This window comes from Squalius cephalus (genome assembly GCF_949319135.1).
Source record: "Squalius cephalus genome assembly, chromosome: 3".
Classification (NCBI taxonomy): domain Eukaryota; kingdom Metazoa; phylum Chordata; class Actinopteri; order Cypriniformes; family Leuciscidae; genus Squalius; species Squalius cephalus.
Window position 1 is genome coordinate 11,874,174 of NC_137124.1, and position 23,815 is coordinate 11,897,988.

The 23,815-nt window shown below is 38.4% G+C and overlaps 1 protein-coding gene across 2 annotated transcripts; it reads right to left on the minus strand.

The window, feature by feature from the left end:
- Positions 1–3,385: 3,385 nt before the first annotated feature.
- Positions 3,386–22,875, minus strand: mta2 (metastasis associated 1 family, member 2). Of its 2 annotated transcripts, none has more exons than XM_079867761.1 (18): positions 22,418–22,875; positions 15,476–15,543; positions 14,429–14,522; positions 11,669–11,786; positions 11,458–11,521; positions 10,169–10,286; positions 9,874–9,976; positions 9,660–9,759; positions 8,846–9,034; positions 8,671–8,745; positions 8,525–8,583; positions 7,743–7,843; positions 7,491–7,630; positions 7,024–7,252; positions 6,825–6,914; positions 5,288–5,406; positions 5,117–5,203; positions 3,386–4,988 (listed from the first exon to the last, which is right to left on the minus strand). In XM_079867761.1, exons 1-18 carry the CDS (start codon positions 22,443–22,445, stop codon positions 4,857–4,859), a joined length of 1,914 nt encoding a protein of 637 aa, XP_079723887.1. In that variant the 5' UTR covers positions 22,446–22,875; the 3' UTR covers positions 3,386–4,856. The 2 variants fall into 2 exon arrangements, with proteins under 2 accessions (XP_079723887.1, XP_079723886.1); XM_079867760.1 differs by having other exon boundaries at positions 5,061–5,203; positions 22,418–22,874.
- Positions 22,876–23,815: the final 940 nt, after the last annotated feature.

The window sequence follows — 23,815 nt, forward strand, 5'->3', positions numbered from 1 at the left end:
AAACCAGGATTAGGCCTTAGTTCAAATTAGGGCATTTAAGCTTTTATAAACGTGCCTTGGTAAAAAATGTTGATGCTCCAACATAAATTTTCAAAATTCAAAAACTGGCCCTGTTTCCACTACGTCAAGAGGTTTGAATTAAGGATGATCAGCTGCTTTAAGTCCCTGTTGGTCCTGACCCATCTCTTGTCTGTCACACGTGGTCAAAGGCATCCTCCAACAATATGGATCATCAGATATGCCAGAAAAATTGTGGTGGAGTGGCTGACATTCTCCATGCAGCGCACTAACACCTTATCTGAGGAAATAAAAACAAAGACACTCAAAACAAATTCACAGATGTCACGTTTGGATAAATAACAGATAATAAATGTGTATGTGTGTGTGTCCGCTCTTACTGTTACTCAGTGGATGATTTCTGAAGCTGGTGGGAATAAGTCCTTGCTGATTTCATATATGTTCTCCATTGCCAGCACACCATAGTAAATGATGTTCATGTCTTGGTAATATTTTGCCCTTGTGTCGACCTTTCCTTGTAGACATTACTTGTATGCTTCTGATAGTGACCGAAAACAACTGCATTGTGTTTTGATTCCTGTTCATAGGATTGCATTATTACTCTCACATGGTTTGGTATTACGTGTCATATACAGTATGTTTTAGATTTACTCATTTCCTATGAAGACACTGGGCCAGACCTCAGTGACAGGTGTCCAGTGCACTCTACATTTGCATATGAGATGCTTCAGTTTGAAAATGCTTTGAGGGAAATGATTTAGTAAAACTGAAAGCTCTGTAGTCACTTGATCGTTGACATTCACTCGGTGGGCTAGTGTTCTCAGTGGTTCCAGAAGCAGTCATTGCCACTGCTGCCCTCTGCTGGTTCACTCAGACCTTCAGACACCATCTTCTTCTCTGAGATGCTGCTGTCGATGTCAAACTTTAGCTACACATCTCTGTTTTCTGTGGACATGATGTCTAATGTAGTCATAATGTCTTTGGTACTGTCAGATGTTGTTGTCAAACTGTATCTGATAATGTCAGATGTACAGTTGTAAAACTGTTTCTGATACACACACTGTGTGACTGTCTGTACGGAGTGTCTATAAACTGAATGCATCTCTACACGCTGAATATATGGACTGTCGTGTGTAGTGTTCATAGACGGTGTTGGGTGTAATGCAATACATATTCAGAAAGTAAGGCATTACTTTTTTTACATTTACAACAAAATATCTGAGTTACTTAACATGACTGATTGTTATTATAGTTCTAGACTAAATGTGAGCAGGCATTTACTCATCTCACTTGCACAAAAACAGATTCGGTTTTCCTCAAAATAAAAACAGTGAAATGCAAACTCAGAATATTATGCAAACCAGCAATAAAATGTTAAATTACACAAATATAGGCTACTTTATGTATTTCATCTCACTTTATTAACCAATGTCTTTGCTGCTGACCTTTCATGATCCAATTCAACCATAGCAATAAGCAAAAATGACTTTAGTTAAACATCACATTTGTGTTTCATTTTTTTGTTTTTATTGCTTAAGTAACGTTGACTTTCTTCTTCTGCAGTCCAGAAAGGCAGCACAGCTGAGAGGTTTGTTTGAGCAGCGCCCTCTACTGTACAGGTATTACGTAACGCATTACTTTCCATAAATAGGTTTAGGGAGTAACGCAATATTGTAACGCATTAGTTTTAAAAGTAACTTTCCCCAACAGTGTTCATAGACTTTGCTCAGATTTAGAATCGCGTTACTGCTCGGCGATTCTTTCTCAGATTATCACTGAACTCCAAAGATTCTGCAAGAGCGCTGTTCGATGATGCAGCAAGTGATGTTTCTTGTTGTAGAGAATGCTTACGAGGAGCAGACCGGACGTTAGGCCTATTGTCGATACTCTAATGATCTCAGTAATTAAACAGTTTACCATACATTCCTGTATACTTATTTTATTTCAATCACATTACTGTGTTACAGTTTACGCATTTACGAGAATACATTTTACGTGGGATATTAGGCTTCACGCCGAAAATTTTAATGGAAACCCATAGACAGTATATGTGGAAACCTGGGTATGGGGGCCAATTATTGTGTACGCACAAAACATGCCCTGAAAGAGGCGTACGCCACTTCCGACGCATAAATTGTGATTTAGAAAAGAAAACTTGACGGGAAAATTTGCGCACCTGCACGCAAACTCTGACCCATGCGTATACGAACATTTTGTAGACGGAGCAGTTTGGCGTCACCGATGGTGAGCTGAATGACTGACAGCAGATGAAGGAAAACCACTTTAAATCTTCATTGAGTCCTCCTGATTATAAATACAGTGCATGTTCACAATAACAGTTTAAATAAATAAAATAATGATTTAAACTATGCTTTAGGCTACATCTGATATACACATTTAGATATATATTTTATATAATGACCATAATCTTCCGCTGACTGGGATTTATAAAGTGAATTCAGCGCAGGTTCTGGCGTACGCACGATTTTTTAAATCTGATTTTTTTTTTTTTGCGTACGCCATTTTTGCCTTTCGGGCGCACGCACACTAGATCCTACGCACAGTTTTATAAATGAGACCCCTGGTCTTATCAGCGTGTCGGAAAATGTTAATGGCAGTATGAACTGATGGCGGTATCTATGGACTTTTAAGATAATCATCTAACCTAGCTAGTTATTTTGATTGCTGGCGTTTTACTCCATTTTAATATCCTAATGTAAGTGAGAAAAAAAAAACATTTAGATATCAATCAGCATGCAATGCATACAGTAGGTTAAGCTCATCTTTATTAGCTTCTTGAGTAAAACAGCTCATTATTTAACGAAGCACGCGAAAGACATGGACCGGAAGCATTGCAATCTGTTTTACAGAATACGGAAGTTTGTTGCACATAACCAGAAAGGTTTATACACGCTTGTGTGTAGACTATCCATAGCCTCGTTTTCGTTCGCGAAAAAATATGGCGTCTACCATGAATAAGGTCCGCTGCAAGTGCAAATAAATCAATACCCATGTAATTGCTCTAAAGAAAGATGAAAATTTGCCTGTTTAGGACCACAAACAAAAAAATCTTTATTTTCTTATCACAAGATACATTAAAGGATACAGAGACACTGGAATATTAAAAAAAAAGTTTGAGTTGTGAGTTGAAAGAAACTTGTCATTGATTTGACAAAACTGAAATCCTTCACACCCTTGAATCAAACCCTAAAATCAACCAGTCTTCCCTCCCCAACTCTTTCCCATTATGAAGATCAATGTTAACATGTATTTTTTTTTATTTTTTTTTTCACGCTTTGCCAAAATATTGTAGGGTCACAAACCCCCTTCATAAAAAACTGGTGACACTTAAAAGGGGACAGGTTAACATTTATTTGTGTCTTTAGTGTGCAGTGCACGCTCCATTTGTTTAAGAAACATTACAAAACCCCTAATGGGGGGAACAATTTACAATGAAATTTTGTGTTGATGAACCTCAGCAAACCAGGAAATCTGTCAAAATGCCCAACCGTTCAGCTAAAAAAACAAAAACAAAAGAAATGACAAGAAAAAAAAGCTTAATCATAAGGCGGAAATATGCATCAATATTACCCTACAGTTGAGCCATGACAAGGAAAACTCAAAACAGCTTTTCTAAATCTCACTGGATCAAGTTTACAAAAAAAAAAAAAAAAAAAAAAATTCAGGGGGGATGGGGTATGAATCAACATCAGCCTATATCGAGTCATTACTAGAAAAACTCAAAAACATCTTTTCCCTCTCTCATTATCTACAATTGCTATAATTAGCTTCCCAGTAGCCCACAAGACCATTATAACACAAATGCTAGTGCGTTAACATGTTTGGAAAAAGAGCAGAAGTGGAAAACAAATATTTATGGCTTTGTTCAAGTCGTTTATGGAAAAAGCTCAATTATTGAGGTACAAAACAGGCCAAACTGACTGCAACATCTGACCTCCGATTAGAGACCACCTCAAACCTAGATTCGCCTTACATTCATGAACACCTTCAACACTTGACTGAAACCCGAAGCCTTTCTAAATCATCAAAAATGTGTTTTCATTCTAAGACCAGCTTTTCAGCTAGAATCCTACAAGACCTTCAAATATCACTGACTGGAGTAGCTACACTGCAGGATTTTTGGATCCGTAATCACAATAAACAATCTTGTCTGAAAAACCAGGTCGCTCTCAATAAACACCAACCCAACCGCAGATCCGTTGTATAGCGAGTAATACTTTTGCTGTAATGCCTTCCGTCTTTTCACAATCCAGCTAGGCCTGAAAGGCTGAAATAAAAGGAGCAGCGCAATCATTTATTTGTCTATTTAGCATGAAAAAGGGTGATTTTTGTTTTTAACACAAGCGACCTAAGAAATGAAGAAAATGATGGTAAAAAGACCACATACTCCCTCACACATTTAAATCCCACTTTCCATACACACAAGAATCAAACTCTCGAAAAATCTTGTTAATATTTATACAAATAACGACAGAACTGGAGAAAAATAAAGTGTGCTTTAACACCATCTTAGAATGAACATGATTCACTTTAAATTACACAGTTAAAAGAATTTGCAATTAAAAAAAAGCAACGGGACAGCAGGGCATCGAACCCTTAAACTTTAACACTGGGAGTAAAATGCTATGAATTCTGGTGTATGCTGGTGTAAGAGTATGCGGTACGTCATTTTCCCGTGAGCGTGGTTGTGCACGTGTGATTCTGGGGGGACAACAGAAGATGAGGAATGAAGAACAGCTGATGATTGGTGGGTTTAACATGCTCTGGCAATGGATGTGGTCTACTGGAACATCGCTCAGTCCTCCAACACAATTGGCTCACTGGTGCTGGAAGGTAAGATGGGTACGGGAAGTGGCCGGGGTGGCACGGGAAGTTTGACTCTGACCGGAAGGTGTGGTTTTCTGGCCGCCCGCCTCATTTCTGCCTGAGTGAGGTGTTTCCTCAGGGCTCTGTGAAACACACACTTGGAATTAGTCCCAGGTAAAAGCAAAGCATGACATTAAGATGTTTTTGAAACATACCTGGTGTCTTTCGTAGCCACAAACACCACAGGATTTGGAGCATCTCCTTGACTGACCTTCTGCCTCTTAATGACTGACTGGTTGGCTGCTCTCATTCCCGATGCGAACGGCCTTCCGTTGGTGGAGAAAGAATGACCTCCAGCCTGTAGCCAATGAGAGCGCTTAGATCTATGTACACTGTTTTCTACCTGTGAGAAGGTTCATGTATATTTGTAAGGAATACTCACGTTGTCGAAGGGCCTCTTGCCCAGTAGGGCGGATGCACTTCGAGGCTGGTTGACCTGGTTACGGTTGATTGGTGTTGGAGCACCTCGAGGTGCTTTGAGTTTCAAAGGGGCTTGAATAGCTAAAGAAAAGAGCACAATAACCCTTAATATTCAAACATGAAGTCACACGTAAAATTTTTTCAAGAAACTAATTCACTTTTATGTCTAATTTTCCCACCATTAAAGGGATAGTTCACCCAAAAATGAAACTTCTGTCATCAGTTACTCACCCTCATGTCGTTCCAAACACGTAAGACTTTCATTCATTTTCGAAACACAAATGAAGATATTTTTAATAAATCTGATTTCTGCAACTACCACATTAACGCTTCAAAAAGTTCATAAAGAGATCGTAAAACTAATCCATATGAATCGAGCAGTTTAGTCTGAATTTTCTGAAGAGAATCGATCGCTTTATAAGATGAACAGACTGAATTTAGGCTTTTATTCTAGCCTGGGAAAACCCAGACAACTTCCGGCAAATTTAGATTTGCTCTGCAAGTAGTCTGGCAAAGAGCTCATTCAAGCCCATTTCCATGCCGTCGAAATCGCGGCACCAATCAGAAACGTTGAGGCGGGCTTTACACGATGACGATCGCTCTGATTGGTTTTAGGTCTATCCAATTGCGCCCAGAGGCATTTGAGCGACGTCCGTTCAAGTTTTAAATGCATTATTATATTCAAATTGCAAACACATGAGGACAGTCTCCATGAAAGACCCACTGGCAGATGAACGCGCTACTACATTTCTCTCCGAATCGGTAGGAAATTAAATTAGATTTAATAGAGGATTTTAACTGTGACACGATGATTGACAGGGCAGTTTATGTGACAGGATGCACGCGACAGATCCGTCCGATAAAGATGACGAAGTAGTATGTCCCAAAGCTTGCCTACTTTTTTGCTACACATTCAAAAGTAAATACATTTTCTTCACAAAAAGAGTACATACTTTTATGGCGTAGTGTAACTTAGGCGAATTGGGACGCCGCATATGGCTTTACTCGATGACGATCGCTCTGATTGGTTTTAGGAGTTTTAGGTCTATCCAATTGCGCCCAGAGGCATTTGAGCGACGTCCGTTGGTGATGCCCCTTTGGAAATGAGTTATTAAAGAAGCTTTGCCAGACCATAACTCAGTTACTACTGAGAATGGTCTGGTTTTAACCAGGCTACTTTTATTCACATATAGATAGATAAATAGAACTTCAACTGTACTTGCTTGATGCGCGAGAACAAAACTCGCAGAAGCTCAAACGTGCTGCGTAACACGAGAATGAATGGAGGGACAGAAAGCTCTCAGATTTCATAAAAATATATTCGTGTTCCAATAATGAATGCAAGTCTTACGGGTTTGAAATGACATGAGGGTGAGTAATTGATGACAATTTTAATTTTTGGCGGACCTAACCCTTTAAAGGTGATGCGTGTAATTAAATTTGTTCAAACAATGCTTTTATATCACTACTTTGGTTTTGATGTAATGCTAAAGCCATACCCAATTCTTTAACTATATTGATGAGGGACGGTCGAGGAATAGTGCGGTTCTTCATAGCACTCTTTGCTGCTTTAGGAAGTCTTATCATACCTAAAAGAGAAAAAGAGGCAGTCAAAAAGAATCTGGAGATAAAAGCAATAAACCTTTTTTAAAAATCCCCCGATGAAGAAAACAATAACAACAACAAATGTTTACTCACACTCTGCTTTGACAGCATTGGAGTTAATGGAAGCGTAGGGGCGACGGGCTGCTCGGCGGGACTGCAGGATGTCCTGGCACACCCGACGGGCGATTCGAGTGAGTTTGGTGGTCTGCAGGATGAAGGTCTGCCGATTTTTTGCCAGAAGTTTGGCTCTTCCTGCACTGCTGGTGAACGGGGACATGCCCTGTACCTCCTGGCGGGTCATGTGACCACGTGGAGCTGCATCCTATTGGAAAGATACATCATGCTCATCGTTTGGTTTGGTAATTTTCTGTTTTCCATTTAGTATTAAAAAACAGTCTCTTTAAAATGTTTGGCCTGAAATAAACTAGCCAGCAAGATGATCAATGAAACTTACAAAATATTTCCACTTTTGATTTTTGTAAGCATTAAACCCCAATATTTTTAAAAAACAGTAATCATTGTCAATAGGTACATGAAGGCAAAAGACAGGATTCACATACTGAGCCAGTTCTTGTGGCGCCCTCTAGTTGAGTGGGGGTCTTAAGACCGCCATACTTCTTCCAGTAAATCCAACAGGAGGCACAGAGTCTGCACTGCATGTTGGGAGGGCCCCATGCATACCACTGCTGAGACTGGGCAGCTGGAGGAGTAACAAGCACAATTGATGGATACACTCATTTTAATATACAGGATGTTTGAGCTTGTATCTAAATAGAAGCCATGGATGTGTACAGTGACTTGAGTTCACTCACTATGGCAGCTTTCACAACTGAGGCCTTTCTGGTAGCCTGTGGCACCATTTATGCCAGGTTTATTTCCAGGTGCCATGATCTGATTGGGGTTGGGCTTGGTGCTGAAGGAGAAAACTAAATTTAGATTCTCAAAAAGGAGACACAAACATACTACAGGAAAGAGTCTGATAAGTTGATGGTTTCATACAGCAAAAAAAAAAAAAAAAAAAAAAATACACCAGAATAGGTAACATAAATAGCTACTTTTCATGCTATGCTAATGTTATGTTCAACAATAAGAAATTCATTCTTTTATTCAGCAAGAATGCATTCAATTTATCAAGAGTGACAGTGAAGACTTCTACATTGTTACAAAGAAAAATCTTTTGAACTTTCTATTCATCAAATAATCCTGAAAAAAAGTATCACAGATTTTACATAAATATTAAGCAGCACAATCATTTTTTCAATATTGATAATTAAAAGAAATATTTCATGAGCACCAAATCATCATATTAGAATGATTTCAGAAGGATCATATGACACTGAAGACTGGAGTAATGATGCTGAAAATTCAGCTTTGCATCACAGGAATAAATTGCATTTTAAAAATATTAACACAGAAAATCATTATTTTACTGTATTTTTGAATGCAGCCTAGATGAGCATGAGATACTCATTTCAAAACATTACAGGCTCCAGACTCTTCAATGGTAATTCTCTCTCTAAATTACATGGGATTTGTGCATTTATTAATGAAAAAGAATACTAACGATTGAAGTGCAGTGACACTAAATACTCACTAGGTGGGGATGTACACCTGCTTCAGCTTGCTGTCAGCCTCTGCTGCCTTTAGTCTTTTCTGGTGGGTAAAACAAATAACTTGATTCAGATACACATTCATATGCATGAAGAAAAGTTGATTTTAAAAGCATGCAAAGCTTCATACCTGCTGAATGTAACGGTCAGTAGTCTTCCACATGTAGTAGAATTGGACCACACTAGCTAATGACTTCCAGGGCAACTGCAGTTCAACAAAAAATGTACATTTAAATCATTTGAACTTTCCCAAATAGTGCAGTTTGTGTGAGAGCAAATGGTCAATTATGGTGTTGTAAACTCACAAAGTCTTGGCGAATGTCATTGAAGTCTTTGCCGTATTTCTCCAGAGCCTCCTCGAACAGCATGGCTTCTGAAGCGCTCCACTCCTCCATCTCGTCCCTGCACAGCACCGGGCCACCCTGCGGCACCAGCGTGGACATGGCCTTGGCCAGGTCGTAGCCGTTCTTCTGCAGAGTGTCCATGGCGTGGAACTACGGACAGACAGGACAGTGTGAATCAAAGTCAGAAGTAGGTTTTTCATGGCACCAAAATTTCAGTAGTCGGTACTAATACCAGTAAAATTTCAAGGTTCTCTGTACCAATTTCAGTACCAGAGCAAAAAACGGCTGAATTAAGTACTTTAAAAATAATTGTCTTGTCTTGTTTTTCGTCAGTTGGTTATCACAGTCAATCATCGCAGTCTCTGATTCAATCGCGCATTTAAAGGGTCATTATTCCGGTTTAAAAAGAAAAGTTGAACCAATGTCATGAAAAAAAAAAAAACTAAACTTGAATTGAGATTGTGAATGGGAAACAAAGCAAGAGAGGAGCCTCCCTTTATAATCACTAAGACTGTCAACAGATATGATTGTGACTCATTACGATGCTGGTAAAAACACGCTGTAAATAGAATCCTCTGATGTTTAGAGAGCGCTCAAACAAACACGAACAAGAGCATTTGAAAGCATGTACCGAATATACCCAGTACTCGTTTTTTCATAGTACCGGTATGTTCTGAAAACCCTACACAACCCCAACAGTGTGAGTGAATGAATGAGGAATGCACTTTTATGAGTAGTTAAGGAAGAGAGAGATTGAATGCATCCATTCTCTCACCAGTGTGATGTCTCTAGATGCAGCCGCAGCGCTCATGTGTAGACTGGGTTGGCGGATTGAACTGCTGCAGTCTAGTGCACGTGCAAATGTACCAACAGCCCTAAAATGAACATAAAAACAATTCAAATCATGCAACTGCACAATAACATTTTAAAGAAGCAAAAATGGTCAGTCCAAAAAAAAAAAAAAAAAAAGAAAGAAGGGAAATACTAACCGTGCCACTACCAGGAATTGGTCTATCTGCGGATCCTTCAGCTGGTTATCAGGATCCCAAACCTTTGTCTCAAGCTTCTCCTGCACTCGACTGTCTAATTCAACTGATGAGATGGAAAACATTGAATTAGACCTTAAACATCCAACAAGAAACTTTTCCAAAAATGTCTTCTGAAAATATCAAGGACTTGAAGTATTAATACAATATTGTAATAAGAATCATGTCCAAGTTTTCAACATCAAAAGGACCATGTTTTAGTAATACCGAGGCGTAGAGACATTTAAAACCTTCTGACCTTCAGCCAGTTTGTCAGGGATCTCTGCCTGGTATTTGGATCCCACTCTGATCTCCCCCTGGTCAGCCAGCAGGGTCTTCTGCACCGGGTCAAACACCAGAGAGTAGAAGAAACAGTCCTGCAGAACAAACACACACGTTAGACAACACAAACACTTGATGCACTTGCCTCATGTTAATCCAACAAAAGGTGCTCACTTTGATGTAAAAAAGAGAAAATATCTAACATCAAGAAGAAGAAAAAAAATTACCATTCAAAAGTTTGGGATCAGTGAAAGATTTTAAATACTTTATCATCACTGAAACATTAAACTGATCAAAAGCAAAAAAAAACAACAACAAAAAAAAAAAGTTATAAAAGATTTTCTATTCATTTAATAATCCTAAATGTATCACTGTTTCCACAAAAATATTAAGCAGCAACACCTGTTTTTAACATTAATAACGTTTTCTCTTGAGCACCAAATTAGCATAAGAATGATTTCTGTAGGATCATGTGACACTGCTGAAAAGTCAGCTTTTTGTTTACAACCGAAAAGGTTGTGAAAATATATAAATTATTTTTGTAATAAACACATAAAAAAAAAGTACAGTTAGCAAAAAGGTGAAAACATGACAGACCTTTTGACTAGGGATGTTCATTTTAGGTTTTTTTCCCTAATGACAAATGAAGCTCGTTAACCGATCATTAACCATTAACAGACAAGATTGTTAAATTAGAATTAAATTAGAATGGATACGTGTCTGTGATCCATTAAAAATAACCAAATTTGTTTTCCAGGAGGGGTTTAGGTTTACATGCGCAAACAGCAGCATAAACAACAGAATATGAGGATTCACACGTCGTCACATCACGCAGATGCAGCGCTTGGAATGAAACCATATATAAAAGGAATAAATATGCAAACGCAAAATATATTTCAGTTACTTAATTAAAGGTAGGGTGGGCAATTTTAGAGAGGCTAGCAATACCAAGCTAGCTTTGAAAGCAATAATTAACGTGAGCAGGTGCGCAGAGATATGGAAATACATACACTGGCAGGCAGGACATCGTATGATTGCATTCGGACCGAATTAAATTGCTTATTTAGATAGTATTAATCGGTCGAAAATTCTTACTGTCAGTTAACCAGCTAATTATGAGCATGCCTACTTTTGACAGATTTTGTGAGTCACTTTAACAGGGTTGTCATGTTTTGGCCTGTCTCTAAACTATGGCTTGTGGTAGCTTTGTGACACTCCATGAAAAACTACACAGTGAGTGCTCTTGTACCGCAGGTGGACACTTACCTCTCTCTCTAAGTAGCCAGTTAAAACATCAGTCTCATTCAAAAGTGTGACGTTGCATTTTCCTCTGCATAAAAACAATAATACACAGTATAAACAGGACTATCAATACAAATCAAATACCTCACATATGGAGCCCGAGTCTGGGTTCTGATGGGATTATATGATTCAATCCTGAGATGTTTGTGTCTGTAAACGGCGTGAGTGTATTTACCGTATGTGCGTGGCCGGTAGAGACTCAAACTGTCGAGACAGGAACAGTTCTCTGTGCTTAAGCTGGTGTTTCTGCTGTTCTGAGGTTGAAGGCTGCTTGGACTCCTCTTCAAAGTCTCCTAAAATACACACACACACAAACATGAGTGTGATGCTAATGGCCTCAATTAGGTCTGATGTGAACCAGCTCCCTTTCAGAGCACACACACACAGACCAAATCTTAAATTTACACATCACTTTAGGTTATTAGTAATGGTTGAAATCAATTTCACACTCATTCAGAAACAAGTAAATTGAATATCCTTCATGAGATCTGTTGACTTATAAGGGAAGCAAACCATTATAATTGCAGGTCAACTCAAAATGTCTTGAATGCATTTTAAAAACATTTCTTTTGCCACAGATTTACAACGGCGATAGAGATATTTCTTAAATAGATACTCGTATTAAGATGAGGAGACCTGGCAGGACTTTATCAGACGATCTGACCAGACTCCACCCCTGCACGGAGCCAAAGGAAACCCTGTCAATGAAAAGGGCGGGATATCAGACCACACCCCTTTCCATTAACCCCTCCTGCCACCCCGGTGGCCCTGCCCCCTCCTTTCTCTCCCCTTGGCCAATGCGTCCCTGCCAGCTTTACTGGGAAACCCTGTGCAACAAACCTGAGGCGCCCATCCCCCCATTGAGCAACAACCCCCCCCATGCACAAGTACGCATTTAAAAAAAAAAAAAAAAGCCACAAGCTCTCTTTCACACACACACACAAACACATACATACAAGCAGACAAGCGCTCAAGACACATACGACAAATCCATCATACACGCACAGCCTCAGAGCCAAATGCACGCGCACACACACATACATGCATTTAATAACACTTTCACTCTTTGACAAAGACACTAGCCAGACAGTGTTAACCTAGTGTTAACCCTTTGAGCGCCATGGCCCGGTGGGTCCCATGAAGGCTCTTTTGTTCCAAGAGCACAGGGCGGATGGCAGCTGAGGATAAGCACAGAGGAGCCCATTCAGGAGGGGTGGGGTGGGGTGGGGGGAGGAGGAAGATGGGCAGAAGGTAGAGAGACGAGGTGGTGATGTAAATGAGAGCCCTGATCTTGTGTAACAGGGCAGTAGACGGCCACAACATAAAGAGGAGGATTCGTTCAGTATTAAACGGGCAGCCAAGCAGACACTGACCTCTCATGACCGCAAAGGATTTGAACACTAACTGCCCATGTCAACGCAATAACCTTCTCGACCCAAACTTGACCCTACTCTGGAATGGATAGGTTAATGCACTGCACTGACATAATTACAACTGGTTTACGGCAGTTCAAGTACACTGAATTTACATAAAAATGAACCACTGCTGCATGCATGTAGGTGAGATGAAGCATCTTTATCAAACATGTGGGATGCCTGCAGCTGTGATATAATGAATGTACATTTAGGGATGTGCAAAAGTAGATATTAGCAGCGTCTCATTTCGAAGGCTGCATCCTCCCGAGGGCGTATTTGTCGGCCGCATACGTCACTGAGGCGGCTTCATTTCAGCAAACTGACAACTACAGACCTTATCAGATGCTTTTCACAGAGTGCACTTGCATAGGACGTGATAGTGTTCAAAAACCACTAGACAGAGGGCATCAGTTTCCATACATTTTCAGATGTGGAGTTTACTCATTGTGCGATGCGTTGGCCAAAGACCTGTAGATTTTACCTGTATGTGTGCATAGACTAACAATAGCATGAAATGAATCCAAGAGCACAAGTAATTTCAATAGGGCAACTGACAGTTACTCAAAAAAATAGAAGGATAAATATCGATAACCTTTTTTTTTTTTGCACAAAACCACCAGTCCTCTAACCAATGGATGTGCTGCTAAGTCTTTCTGTTGCGGTTGGGTGACTAGTTTATCATCTTGTCCGTCCCTAATTATAATGGAAGTGATCTAGTTTTTTTTTGCCTGTGTAGATTGATGTCCTTCAGCTAAGTCCTTCTGTTTTCGACTTGTTGGCATGTACACCTGCAGAACTCCACAGAAACCTCCACAGATTTCTGAAGAACAGAAATGCAAGTCATTTGAAAATTCTACAGATGCACTGCCCCTTTGTCTGTCCAATTAGTGAATGAGTTAATATTTTGTCTAATCGATTACACCCTCAATCATCAATACAAGAGTGTAGTACACTAAGCTCCACTAAGAATTTTTTTACCATATTTAAAGTAGGCATGAAATGGAAATTACAATAATATTTTCTTCCTTGTTGTGACGTATATCTGAGTGAAATGGAGAGGGAAAGAAAATGTAAGGTGGGACTTGATTTTGTCCATTGGGAATTGACTGGATCATTGTCGTTTGCTAATTGCGGCAATCTCATGCGAGTGAAAGGTAGCCATTATTGTCCCGATTCATGCTGGTGCACTTCAGAAAAAGAAAGGAATAGTCGATTTTGATTTCATGGTGACATTATAGGTCATAAAATTATAAAGTAGTATGGTCAACAGGGATTTAGGGATTTGCTTCTCCATTCAGATTGAAGAAAATTCATGGCTATATAATATGCAAGTCTGTCTTAATTTATACATTGGATTGATCCTCTTTGGTGCCTTAAAATCGGCTCCCAGTGTGCCCGTCAAAGCTGTAAATCCTTGTTGGTGTTTCAATACAAATAGTACATCTACATAGTGACACTTTATCTTAAGTGTGAAGACGAGACGTGAACTCAAGAGAAGACTGAAACAGTTGGGTACTCACTTGCATTGCTATCGGCCAAAGTGTTGAGGTTGGCAGATATATCTCTCCGCCTGAAGAGACAGACCACCTTGGCTTCTACATTTCCATTGGCAGTCTTGGTAGAGACAAGCAGCAAGAAACAGTGTGAGAAAGACTAAATACAAAAAGAGCATACACAGCCATTTTCTCTATACAATGTGTGAAATAAGTACCTCAAATGCTATTCATGTCATGGACTTGTAAAAACCCATAGTTAGTATAACTTTAGAGGGAACTACTTTCATGTGGGAATGAATGACACTGCCTATGATTTACAAGAAACTGCATCAATATTTAAGCACTAAAGTAAAAAGTTGTGAGTCCTGTTAATAACTACATTTCTACTCATTTTCCAGCACTGAAAATGAACCACTCCATATGGAAATCTTACTCAATGCAACATGGTGTGGGTTAGCGTTGTGAATATTCAAGACAAAATTGAATTCTGACTAACATATACATATTGAACAAAGACACCACTTCCATTAGTTTACCCATCCTGCTGAGCTTCACAGCCCTTCAAAATGAGGTTACATAAAAGTGTTTTTAATCCCTGCTCCAGGAAACAGGCCTGTGTCATTCTCAGCATTATATAAGTCTCTTATGGCTGGGTCTTCATCTCAAACAGCCCAGCGTGCATCGGCAGACAACAGCATGATGGCTGAGCATTAGCAATGCACAACAGAGGGGAGCAGGTGACAGAGACAGTCTGTTACGCTGCTGTCATGAGTGACAATGCATTAGCGGAGAGCTGGCATATGTCAATCATCCGTGTACAGTGTAATGTTCACATGCACATGCCGATTGATGATGTATGAATGGCAGCCATCAAAAGCCCCAACCAATCACAGTCAGTCTGACTCGAGTCTAGGCTAAGTCATGCTGGTCAAAAATAGCTTAAGGCCAAATGAAAGCAAACGGAAACAACAAAAACCTGCATGCATCAAGGAAAAGGAAGCAAAAGCAGTGGCCTATTTTTTTCTTTAAGATTACGTTAAGTGATTAGATGGAACATGTTCCAAAACTCACCTTGTTGAGTTCTTCTATTCGGCGGATCAGATACGGGTTACTGGAGGAGTTTTCAAAATACACATAATCTGCAGTAGACAAAAGAAACCATCTGTAAGTGACACATCACTGAGTTTCATTTCTTAAAGTCATGTATACACACACACATACACACATATATATATTCCAAATCAGATTCCAAAAGTTTTCAAATACTTCTCAATTAAACTATAGTTACTTTTTTATTGATTACATAATTACATTTTTCATAATTACATTATTCACACAATGGCAATAAAATAAATAATTCAGAATTTGATTGTCACTAATCCTTTTTCAGGTTTTAAATGTTCCTTTCTAAAAATATATCGCTTGTATACATTCAAAAATTCTTCTAGTTTTGTGAAACTGCACACACAGACCAGCCACTAGTCAGGTGGCTATAATTACATGAAAAATTGAAAGGCCACAAAGGATTTCACAACTGATTCCACAACTTCTATTTCACTTTTAAGCGTTTTCTCAACAATGCAACATTGTATTTCTAATCAGCTCCTGACGAACATTAATTATTATTTGAATTATCACTCAGCAAGTCATTTAACAATGTATTGCTATGTCTTTTAAACACATTTGTATTATAATTTCAAAATTATTTATTTATTTTATTTTTAAATTATGATTTATTTAATCATTAGCTTTTCATTAAACTCACAAACCCCCTGCATTTACACCTACAGAAACCCTGACGTAATGTTTAATGCACTTATATTTTCTTTCTCTTTGTATCGTTATATCAATATTGTACACGATTATCCTATTAAGTTCAACGTGATAAACGAGTTAGGTCAAAAGTCATTTAAAAGTAGAGTAATGTGTAATGAATTACGTTACTAAATTTTTGTCATGTAATTTGGAATCAGTAAACGACTACAATTTGTGATTGATCTACCCAGCAGTGACTATGTATGTGCATATATTAGGAATGCTAATGATTAATCAAAGATCGATTAATTGTCGACAATAATTGAAATGATAAAAATCATCATTAGAGTGCATAGTTTTGAGGTGTGCAAAACACGTGCAGCAGACACACGAGGAAAAGCGAGCGTGCCGTAGTTACATATTTTAAATGTATTAATGTCTTCAATGTCTTCAAGCCATGCAAATGGTAGGCTAGCCATTTATTTTGAAACATAATTTACTAACTCCAAACAAGTGATTTTACTGAACATAAGAAATACTTGCATGTGTAAATGCCAAAATCAAAGTACATCATGTGTAGTGTTTACCCATCCATCAGCGGTTTGGTCTCTAACTGAAACAAATATGCCTGTTGTATTCGCTAGTTGAGACCGTTTCAACGATATTTAATACAAGTCTATCTGTTAATGTACGATGATTTGACAGATCACATTTTCATATAAAGTAGTTTATTTTTAAGAGCACATAAATTAAAAGTTAAGCAAAATTAAAAGCACTTGTTAAAGTGATGGTCATGTTCCCTATATTCACAGCCCAACTTCTAAGATTTAAAACAACTAGCCTATTTTATGTTGGTTAAGCAAGTGGTTGATAACTTAGTACTCATTTGAGACCTCTCAATGACTGAAATTGACAAAAATGCCCATCCCTATTTCAGACTCTAATGTTGAATGACAAAATAACCTTATAAAATTCATACACTATACAGTTGGGTACATAATACATAAGCACATAGCATAGTGTATACTAGTGCGTCATTTGGGACAAAACTTAACTTTCAGTGTCCGTTAGATTGTAGCTAATGTAACACAAATGGAAAAATAGGAGAAAGGAGCATGACAATTAAATATCCAATATCGACCAATATTGATAAAAAAAAGAAAGAAAAGTCTATAATATCAGTAAAGTAATATGGTTCCAATATGTTGTGCATTCTTCCAACTCCAACGAACAGGAACAAATGTTATTCACAAAGTTCTTCACAACCCTTTTCATATATGTAATATTCTAATTGATTTGAATAATGCTTTCTTCTACCAACAGGAAAGTAGTCTATTCAAATCTATAGACATGGGGAAAAATACAGATTCCATAACTAAACACATGAACAATCCAAAAATTTGCGTTTTTTTGCAAGAGATCCATAATCATACAGAAAGTGACATGAGCAATGGTATGGGTCAATATTGAGAGCACATCCGATGAGGCACAGTCAACAGCCTGTACACTGAACACATCACTTTGGTTATGCAATCACTCTCTCTCTCTTCTGGTTCGAGTTGGTCAGCTCAGCTCTGGACGTTTTGGTAGACGTTGATCTTTGATCGGACTAACGCTTTCTTTTCTCGCCTCTACTCAGCCATGTTCTTAAGCTGGGCCACAAGGGATAAATCAAAATGGAGGTCTCTCTCCCAAGTTCATGAGCTTCATCAATCAGAGAGACTGAGCCACATGGATCAATAATTTCCCTTAAGGAGAAACAGGGTCTAGCCATCTGCTCTTCAAGCAGGGATATGTTGTTTTGTTAGCTCATGGCATCTGGTATTCAGAGACACCTAAATATCCACTGAGGCTTGGAGATACTGACATGGACAAAAATAGTATACAAGTAAACCTATAGGTGAAATGCATAGTTTCTGCATTACTAGCATTCTGAAACAGAATATCAAAAATGATGGTTTTCAAACAGGTTTCCTGAACAATCCCCTGCTCTGCTATTGGTCAGAGAAACAGATCCAGTCCTGTTTTAAACTCACAACATCTGCTAAACCAGTGTTATTGCACGCCTCTGTGGAATGCTTGATTCTGATTGGTCAATCGTGCTGAAAACGGATAACACAATAACTCTTCCGGGTTACTGAATTCAGCAATACGCGTGCTATACGCTTGTTAGGAATGTTTTTTCCTCGTGGAAGTTTTGCGTCCAGTGAGCTAATAAAATATTTAGTCTCAGATCAATATTTCATGTCTAATTATTTACTTATGTGGCAAGTAGCCGTGTAATAAGCGGGATAATGTACATCCAGCAGGTTGTTAACGCCGAATAAACCTCTTCAGGCTGACGCAAGTCTTGATCACCCTGTCTGGGTTTATTCTTTGATAACAACTGGATAGACGTACATTATCCCTTACTTGATGACTTGGGCTGGTCAAGATGCTGAAAAAAAATTAATCAGGTTTATAAGTATTTACACATTTTGAGGCGAAAAATTTAACTTACAAATTGCTTACTTGGTTGTCACTAGGGCTGGATAAAAAAAAGAATTTAAGTTAATCGCGATCTTCATTTGAACATTTCAAGATCTGTCCTGCGAATGGATAGTGAACATTCCTGTTTCCAAATATTTTAGTGAATTTTGAGTCAATCTCTCTAGTGTAAACTAAGTGTTCATTTCAATTCAGCATTTGTATGCATCTCTTTTGATATCATTAATATGCATTACATTTATTGTCATTACATTCCTTTAGCTCAAACAGTAGAGCATTTAGTGCCAGCAACGTCAAGGTCCTGGGAATGCATGAATGATAAAATGTACAACTTTGAATGCAATGTCATTCGCTTTGGATAAAAGCATCTGCTCTGCTCTAGTATCAAAATTGCCCATTCAAAAACTCCAGTCTGCTTGACCACTAGTGTAAAGCATCGAGAGAGAAAAAAAGCGAACTAAATGAAGTCACTGTGTTGTTTGATATGATAAAAATATCTGTCTGGCAGTATGCGCTCATATAGAGCAAGATCCTTATTTAACAGACCACACAATGTCACCTGATATATGCATTTGCCCACATGCACATGACCAGAATGTTCTCCCTGCATGCATCACTACACAAGTATCCTCTTTGCATCTTTATTAGAAGTCTCAATTAACACCCCATGATAAACAATGAAAGCTTCACTGAACCAAAACCGTCTCAATTATAGTCCTGGTTTGAAACACTTCAATTCTCTCTTGCTGAGCCTGAAAAACAGAGCAGTTGCATCTTGCCTTGTTTGAACTTAATGCACCACAAAGGAGGAGAGGAATCCCTTATCCTTTAGCATGCTTACTGCTACAGTAACATTTGCTAGTTAACTACTGAAAAGTGTGCCATGTTTGCATAATAGGAGAGCGACATTCAAACCAAGAGTTCAGAGGCACAAGTGTCCCGGACAAAGATGATATAAACATGGATTCTAGTGGTCAAACAATATGGATCTCTCAAAGCCCAATGTCAATAAACATATCTCCATTCACATTACACTTGTCAGATGCTTTTATTCAAAGCGACTTACAAATGAGAACGAATCAATGATATCTAGACACCAGTGTCCGAGAGGGTCGACAGGTATATAACGCCCGTATATGCATTCAAATTATTGACCGTAAAGGACTTTAGAAATGAATTATTATTTTACACATTTAAAATGCACTAAAAAGACTGATTAGAATTAGAAACTGTTTATTATCCATTGACAAGGCTGTTGGTTGAATATAAAGTTGCAATGTGCCAGAAGTACCGTTTGTGAAGTACATCCAAGAAAAAAGGATTAACTAAAAAGAAATGATGGTTGATGATTGGATGGAGGCAGATTTGAATGCAAGTTTGCAGTTGATTGTAATAAAGGGGCGGGGTTTAAACAGACTAAATGACTGGAGAAGTCTGTCGTTTCACTGAAGGTTCATTACATATTATATAATATATATAATACATAACATTTTCATTAAAAAAACGTACACGTAAAAATAAAACATGCACAGATTAATCGTTCACAATTAGATCAATAACGTGCATTTAGAAAATAGGAATTTCTTTTCATGCAGACTTTAAACACTTTTGGATATCGGCCAATCAGACAGAGTAATTGTCAGATGCCGACTGTCTCAAAATGGCCAAATATCAACTGATAATTCAGTCTGGCCAATAAATCAGTGTATCACTATTCAGCAGATATTGGCTATGTTGTTCTATCACTAATGTATTCTATGAAGCTTAAAGACTAAAACACACTCTGATCAGATGGGTGAAATAAAGAGCATTGGGACAGCATTTAAGTCACAAAGCTTCAGATTCACAGCGGTGAAAAGGGGATGCAAGGGCTCGGGGCCAGAATAGAATATAAGGTCAAGTTCAATGACCTTAAAGCAGCACCTGACTGTGTAAACCTCCCAAAACACTAGCAAACAGCACAGGAAAATGCACTGAAGTAAATGAAGATCTTTCTGTCCCTCCATTGACAGTCTACTCAAAACACCACTTTGACGCTTCAAAAAGTTCACGAAGAGACTAATCCGTATGAATTGAGCGGTTTAGTCCAAATTTTCTGAAGAGACTCAATCGCTTTATATGATGAACAGACTGAATTTAGGCTTTTATTCACACATAAACATCAATCAACACACAAATCAGTTGTGGTAAACGGAAGCTCAAGCATGTTTCGCTCGATGTGCAAGAACCAATGAGGTCCATTCTCGTGTAACGCAGCACGTTTGAGCTTCTGCATGAACCAATGAGGTTTATCGCGCTTCAAGTTCGGTTGAGCTTCTGTTTAATGTTCGCTGATCAATGTATGTGAATGAATAAATGCCTAAATTAAATCTGTTCATCATATAAAGTGGTCGAGTCTCTTAAGAAAAATTGGACTAAATCGCTCAATTTCTATGGATTAGTTTCACAATCTCTTTATGAACTTTTTGAAGCGTCATAGTGGTAGTTGCGTAGCTGTCAATGGAGGAACAGAAAGCTCTCAGATTTCATTAAAAAGATCTTCATTTGGGTTCTATGAATGAATGGTTTGTAATTAATGACAGAATTTTCATTTTTGAGTGAACTTTCCCTTTAATTGTATAAAACATTTTAAATGACTGATGTTGTGAGCAGATGCAGACTTCGCCTTCCTCTGAACCCAGTCTTGATAAACTCTAATACATTTTGACAAGCGTGTAATAACGGAGTTTTTCTTCCAGAACTTCCCATCAAACCCTGCTTGATCAAACTGCAACTGCAATAAAGCATCAATCAGCAGCATCTGCTGAAGCAACACAGCCTGATTGTCGTGACCTATTTACAGTCGATTCCCGGATTTAAGAAAATAAAAGCACTATAATGCACAAGTCCAGTCAATGACGTTAACGCGCATGCAATATTATTAGAAGGTAACGTTAAAATGCATTTCAATAAACAGTGAGGAGGAGCATCTCTGACAATAGATGACAGCATACAGTAGAGATGACAATGGGTATATATTGCATACTGAAAACTGTAGCTGGATTTACTACTGAAACTATGCTATATCAGCTCAAATCGCATAAGCATCTTCTGCACGTGCATGATCATAGAAATAATTCACTTATACACAAATAAACGCACTTATATTCACACTTATAAACTGAACTATTCGTTTCTCGTCTCTGAATTATTTTTCACGAACACCAAATCTAGGTTCAAGTTGAAAATATCAAATTTCCCCCCAATATCAGTATTATTACAATTATTTGACTTTGTTTCTTTTAAAACAGGAAACAAAACCGAAAGTCCTTGCATCCCGTGCTGTGAAACTCCCATATACACTCCATATAATTCAGCTGTCAGAAGTTTGACAGAATGGCACGGTTCAGGCAACGTGTAGGACAAAAACTTGAATGAAAGTCTTGAAAAAGTGAGTAAAAACCATCATAAGTTAATCAACTAACGGACGGGTTTCCTCATAATTAGCTCATTTGCTTGCTTGCGGCGGCTAATTAATTAAATCAAAACTACGAAAGAGTTTGCGACCCAATGCAAGTTTTTATATCCAAGTAAATTTAAAAGTGACCTTTAATACATATATAAATAAATAAAATTGAGTTAACCCAAAAGCCGCCGTAACGAAACTAGCCTAGCTCGCTTAGCAACGGGATTCCGCTCATTGTAACTAAGGCGGAAACAGCCGCTCGCGCTAATGCTAATGCTAACCCCCGCGAGCCTGCTGCTAGTGTTAGCCTCAACAATAATACTCACCTCCAACTCGGTACATGTTGGCCGCCATTCTCTCACTCTCCTAAACAAACACAATATTCACGGATTCCCTCGTCGTGTAGACAAAATGTGTATCCAAAACTGGTGCTGGTTCTTTTGATCCTCGCGTGTGCTGGCGTACTTCCCCCCGTCGCGAGACAAAGCCGGGACCCGGCACGGCGCTGCCGCTCTGGCGGGTAAAAGTTTAAAGTTTCCGCTACAATGTTTCTCCGGATGGTAAAAAAATCGCGTCTTTGTTTCGGCGCTGCGATAAAACTCCCATCGAAGCCCCTCTCAGACATTCACACTTCACACGAGCCCTTGATAGCCAGCCTATCTCTCTCTTTCTCTCTCTCTCACTCCACTCTTCCTCCCATCCTCCGCTCCCTGCTTCATCCTCCTCTTCTTCACCTCCGCTCTGTTTCACACACACATACACGAGCGCGCGCGCACCCCTTCTCCAACGTCATCTTCGGAAGCGAACGTCATTTAGAATTCGGCAAACTCCAGTAAGACAGAAACTTGAGCTCCCGCTTTTTTTAAATGTAATGTTTCCAAGAAGCACATTGGAGAACGTTTGGGGCACCAAGCTAATGTGTGGCGAGACTTGTATCACTTGATATATCAAATTGATTATCATTGATTTATTATTATTACGAATTTTATGTACACGAATTTGGGGATATTTGGGGATATTTAATTGAATTAATCAACCAACGATACCATTGATCAGCATTACCAAACGTGGACGTTCCACTAGAAACAAACATTGATGTATTGTTTTAATTTATTACTGTGAAGCTGCTTTGATACAACCTATGTTGTGAAAAGCGCTATATAAATAAACTTGACTTGACTTGAATTAATATGTATGAACGACACATACTGTTACAGCAGTAGTTAAAATATTATAAGGATATCAAAATACTATATATATATACACTTTTCAGATATATAATATATATCACTCTTTACTTCACTCTTTAAGTAAAACAGCACAGCAATCACTCTTTACTTTCTAGCAATAGACAAGAATAACACATTTATTTTTGCGTAGTTATTAATTATATTAATGGATCTGAGGTTATCAATAAAGAGTTAATTTATTCAAGCGTTTCCTACCAGCTGAAGGAAGAAACACACTGACACCTATAAAAGGTTCAATACATAAAATTTATGCTGAAAATGTATTTTTCTAGATTTTATGGCACACATTTGTTTGTATGATATACTGTAGCAAGTCTCTCAAACTACAGTAATGTTCATCTGAGAACATAAGGCAGAATCAGGATAGGAGTGAAAACTGGTGCAATACTTCCCTCTATTGATTTACAGGCGCCATCACAGTCTCACATTAAAGAAAAAATAAAACATAAATAAAAACCCTTGCTAGGTGGCGTT

Excerpts from the sequence above, each read along its gene's own strand:
- mta2 (XM_079867760.1), bottom strand. The coding sequence starts at position 22,445 with ATGGCGGCCAACATGTACCGAGTTGGAG. Across the intron at positions 7,253-7,490 it reads GCGCCACAAGAACTGGCTCA|GATGCAGCTCCACGTGGTCA; the intron begins GTATGTGAATCC and ends TCTTTCCAATAG. Across the intron at positions 5,204-5,287 it reads GCAAGAGGCCCTTCGACAAC|GCTGGAGGTCATTCTTTCTC; the intron begins GTGAGTATTCCT and ends CATTGGCTACAG.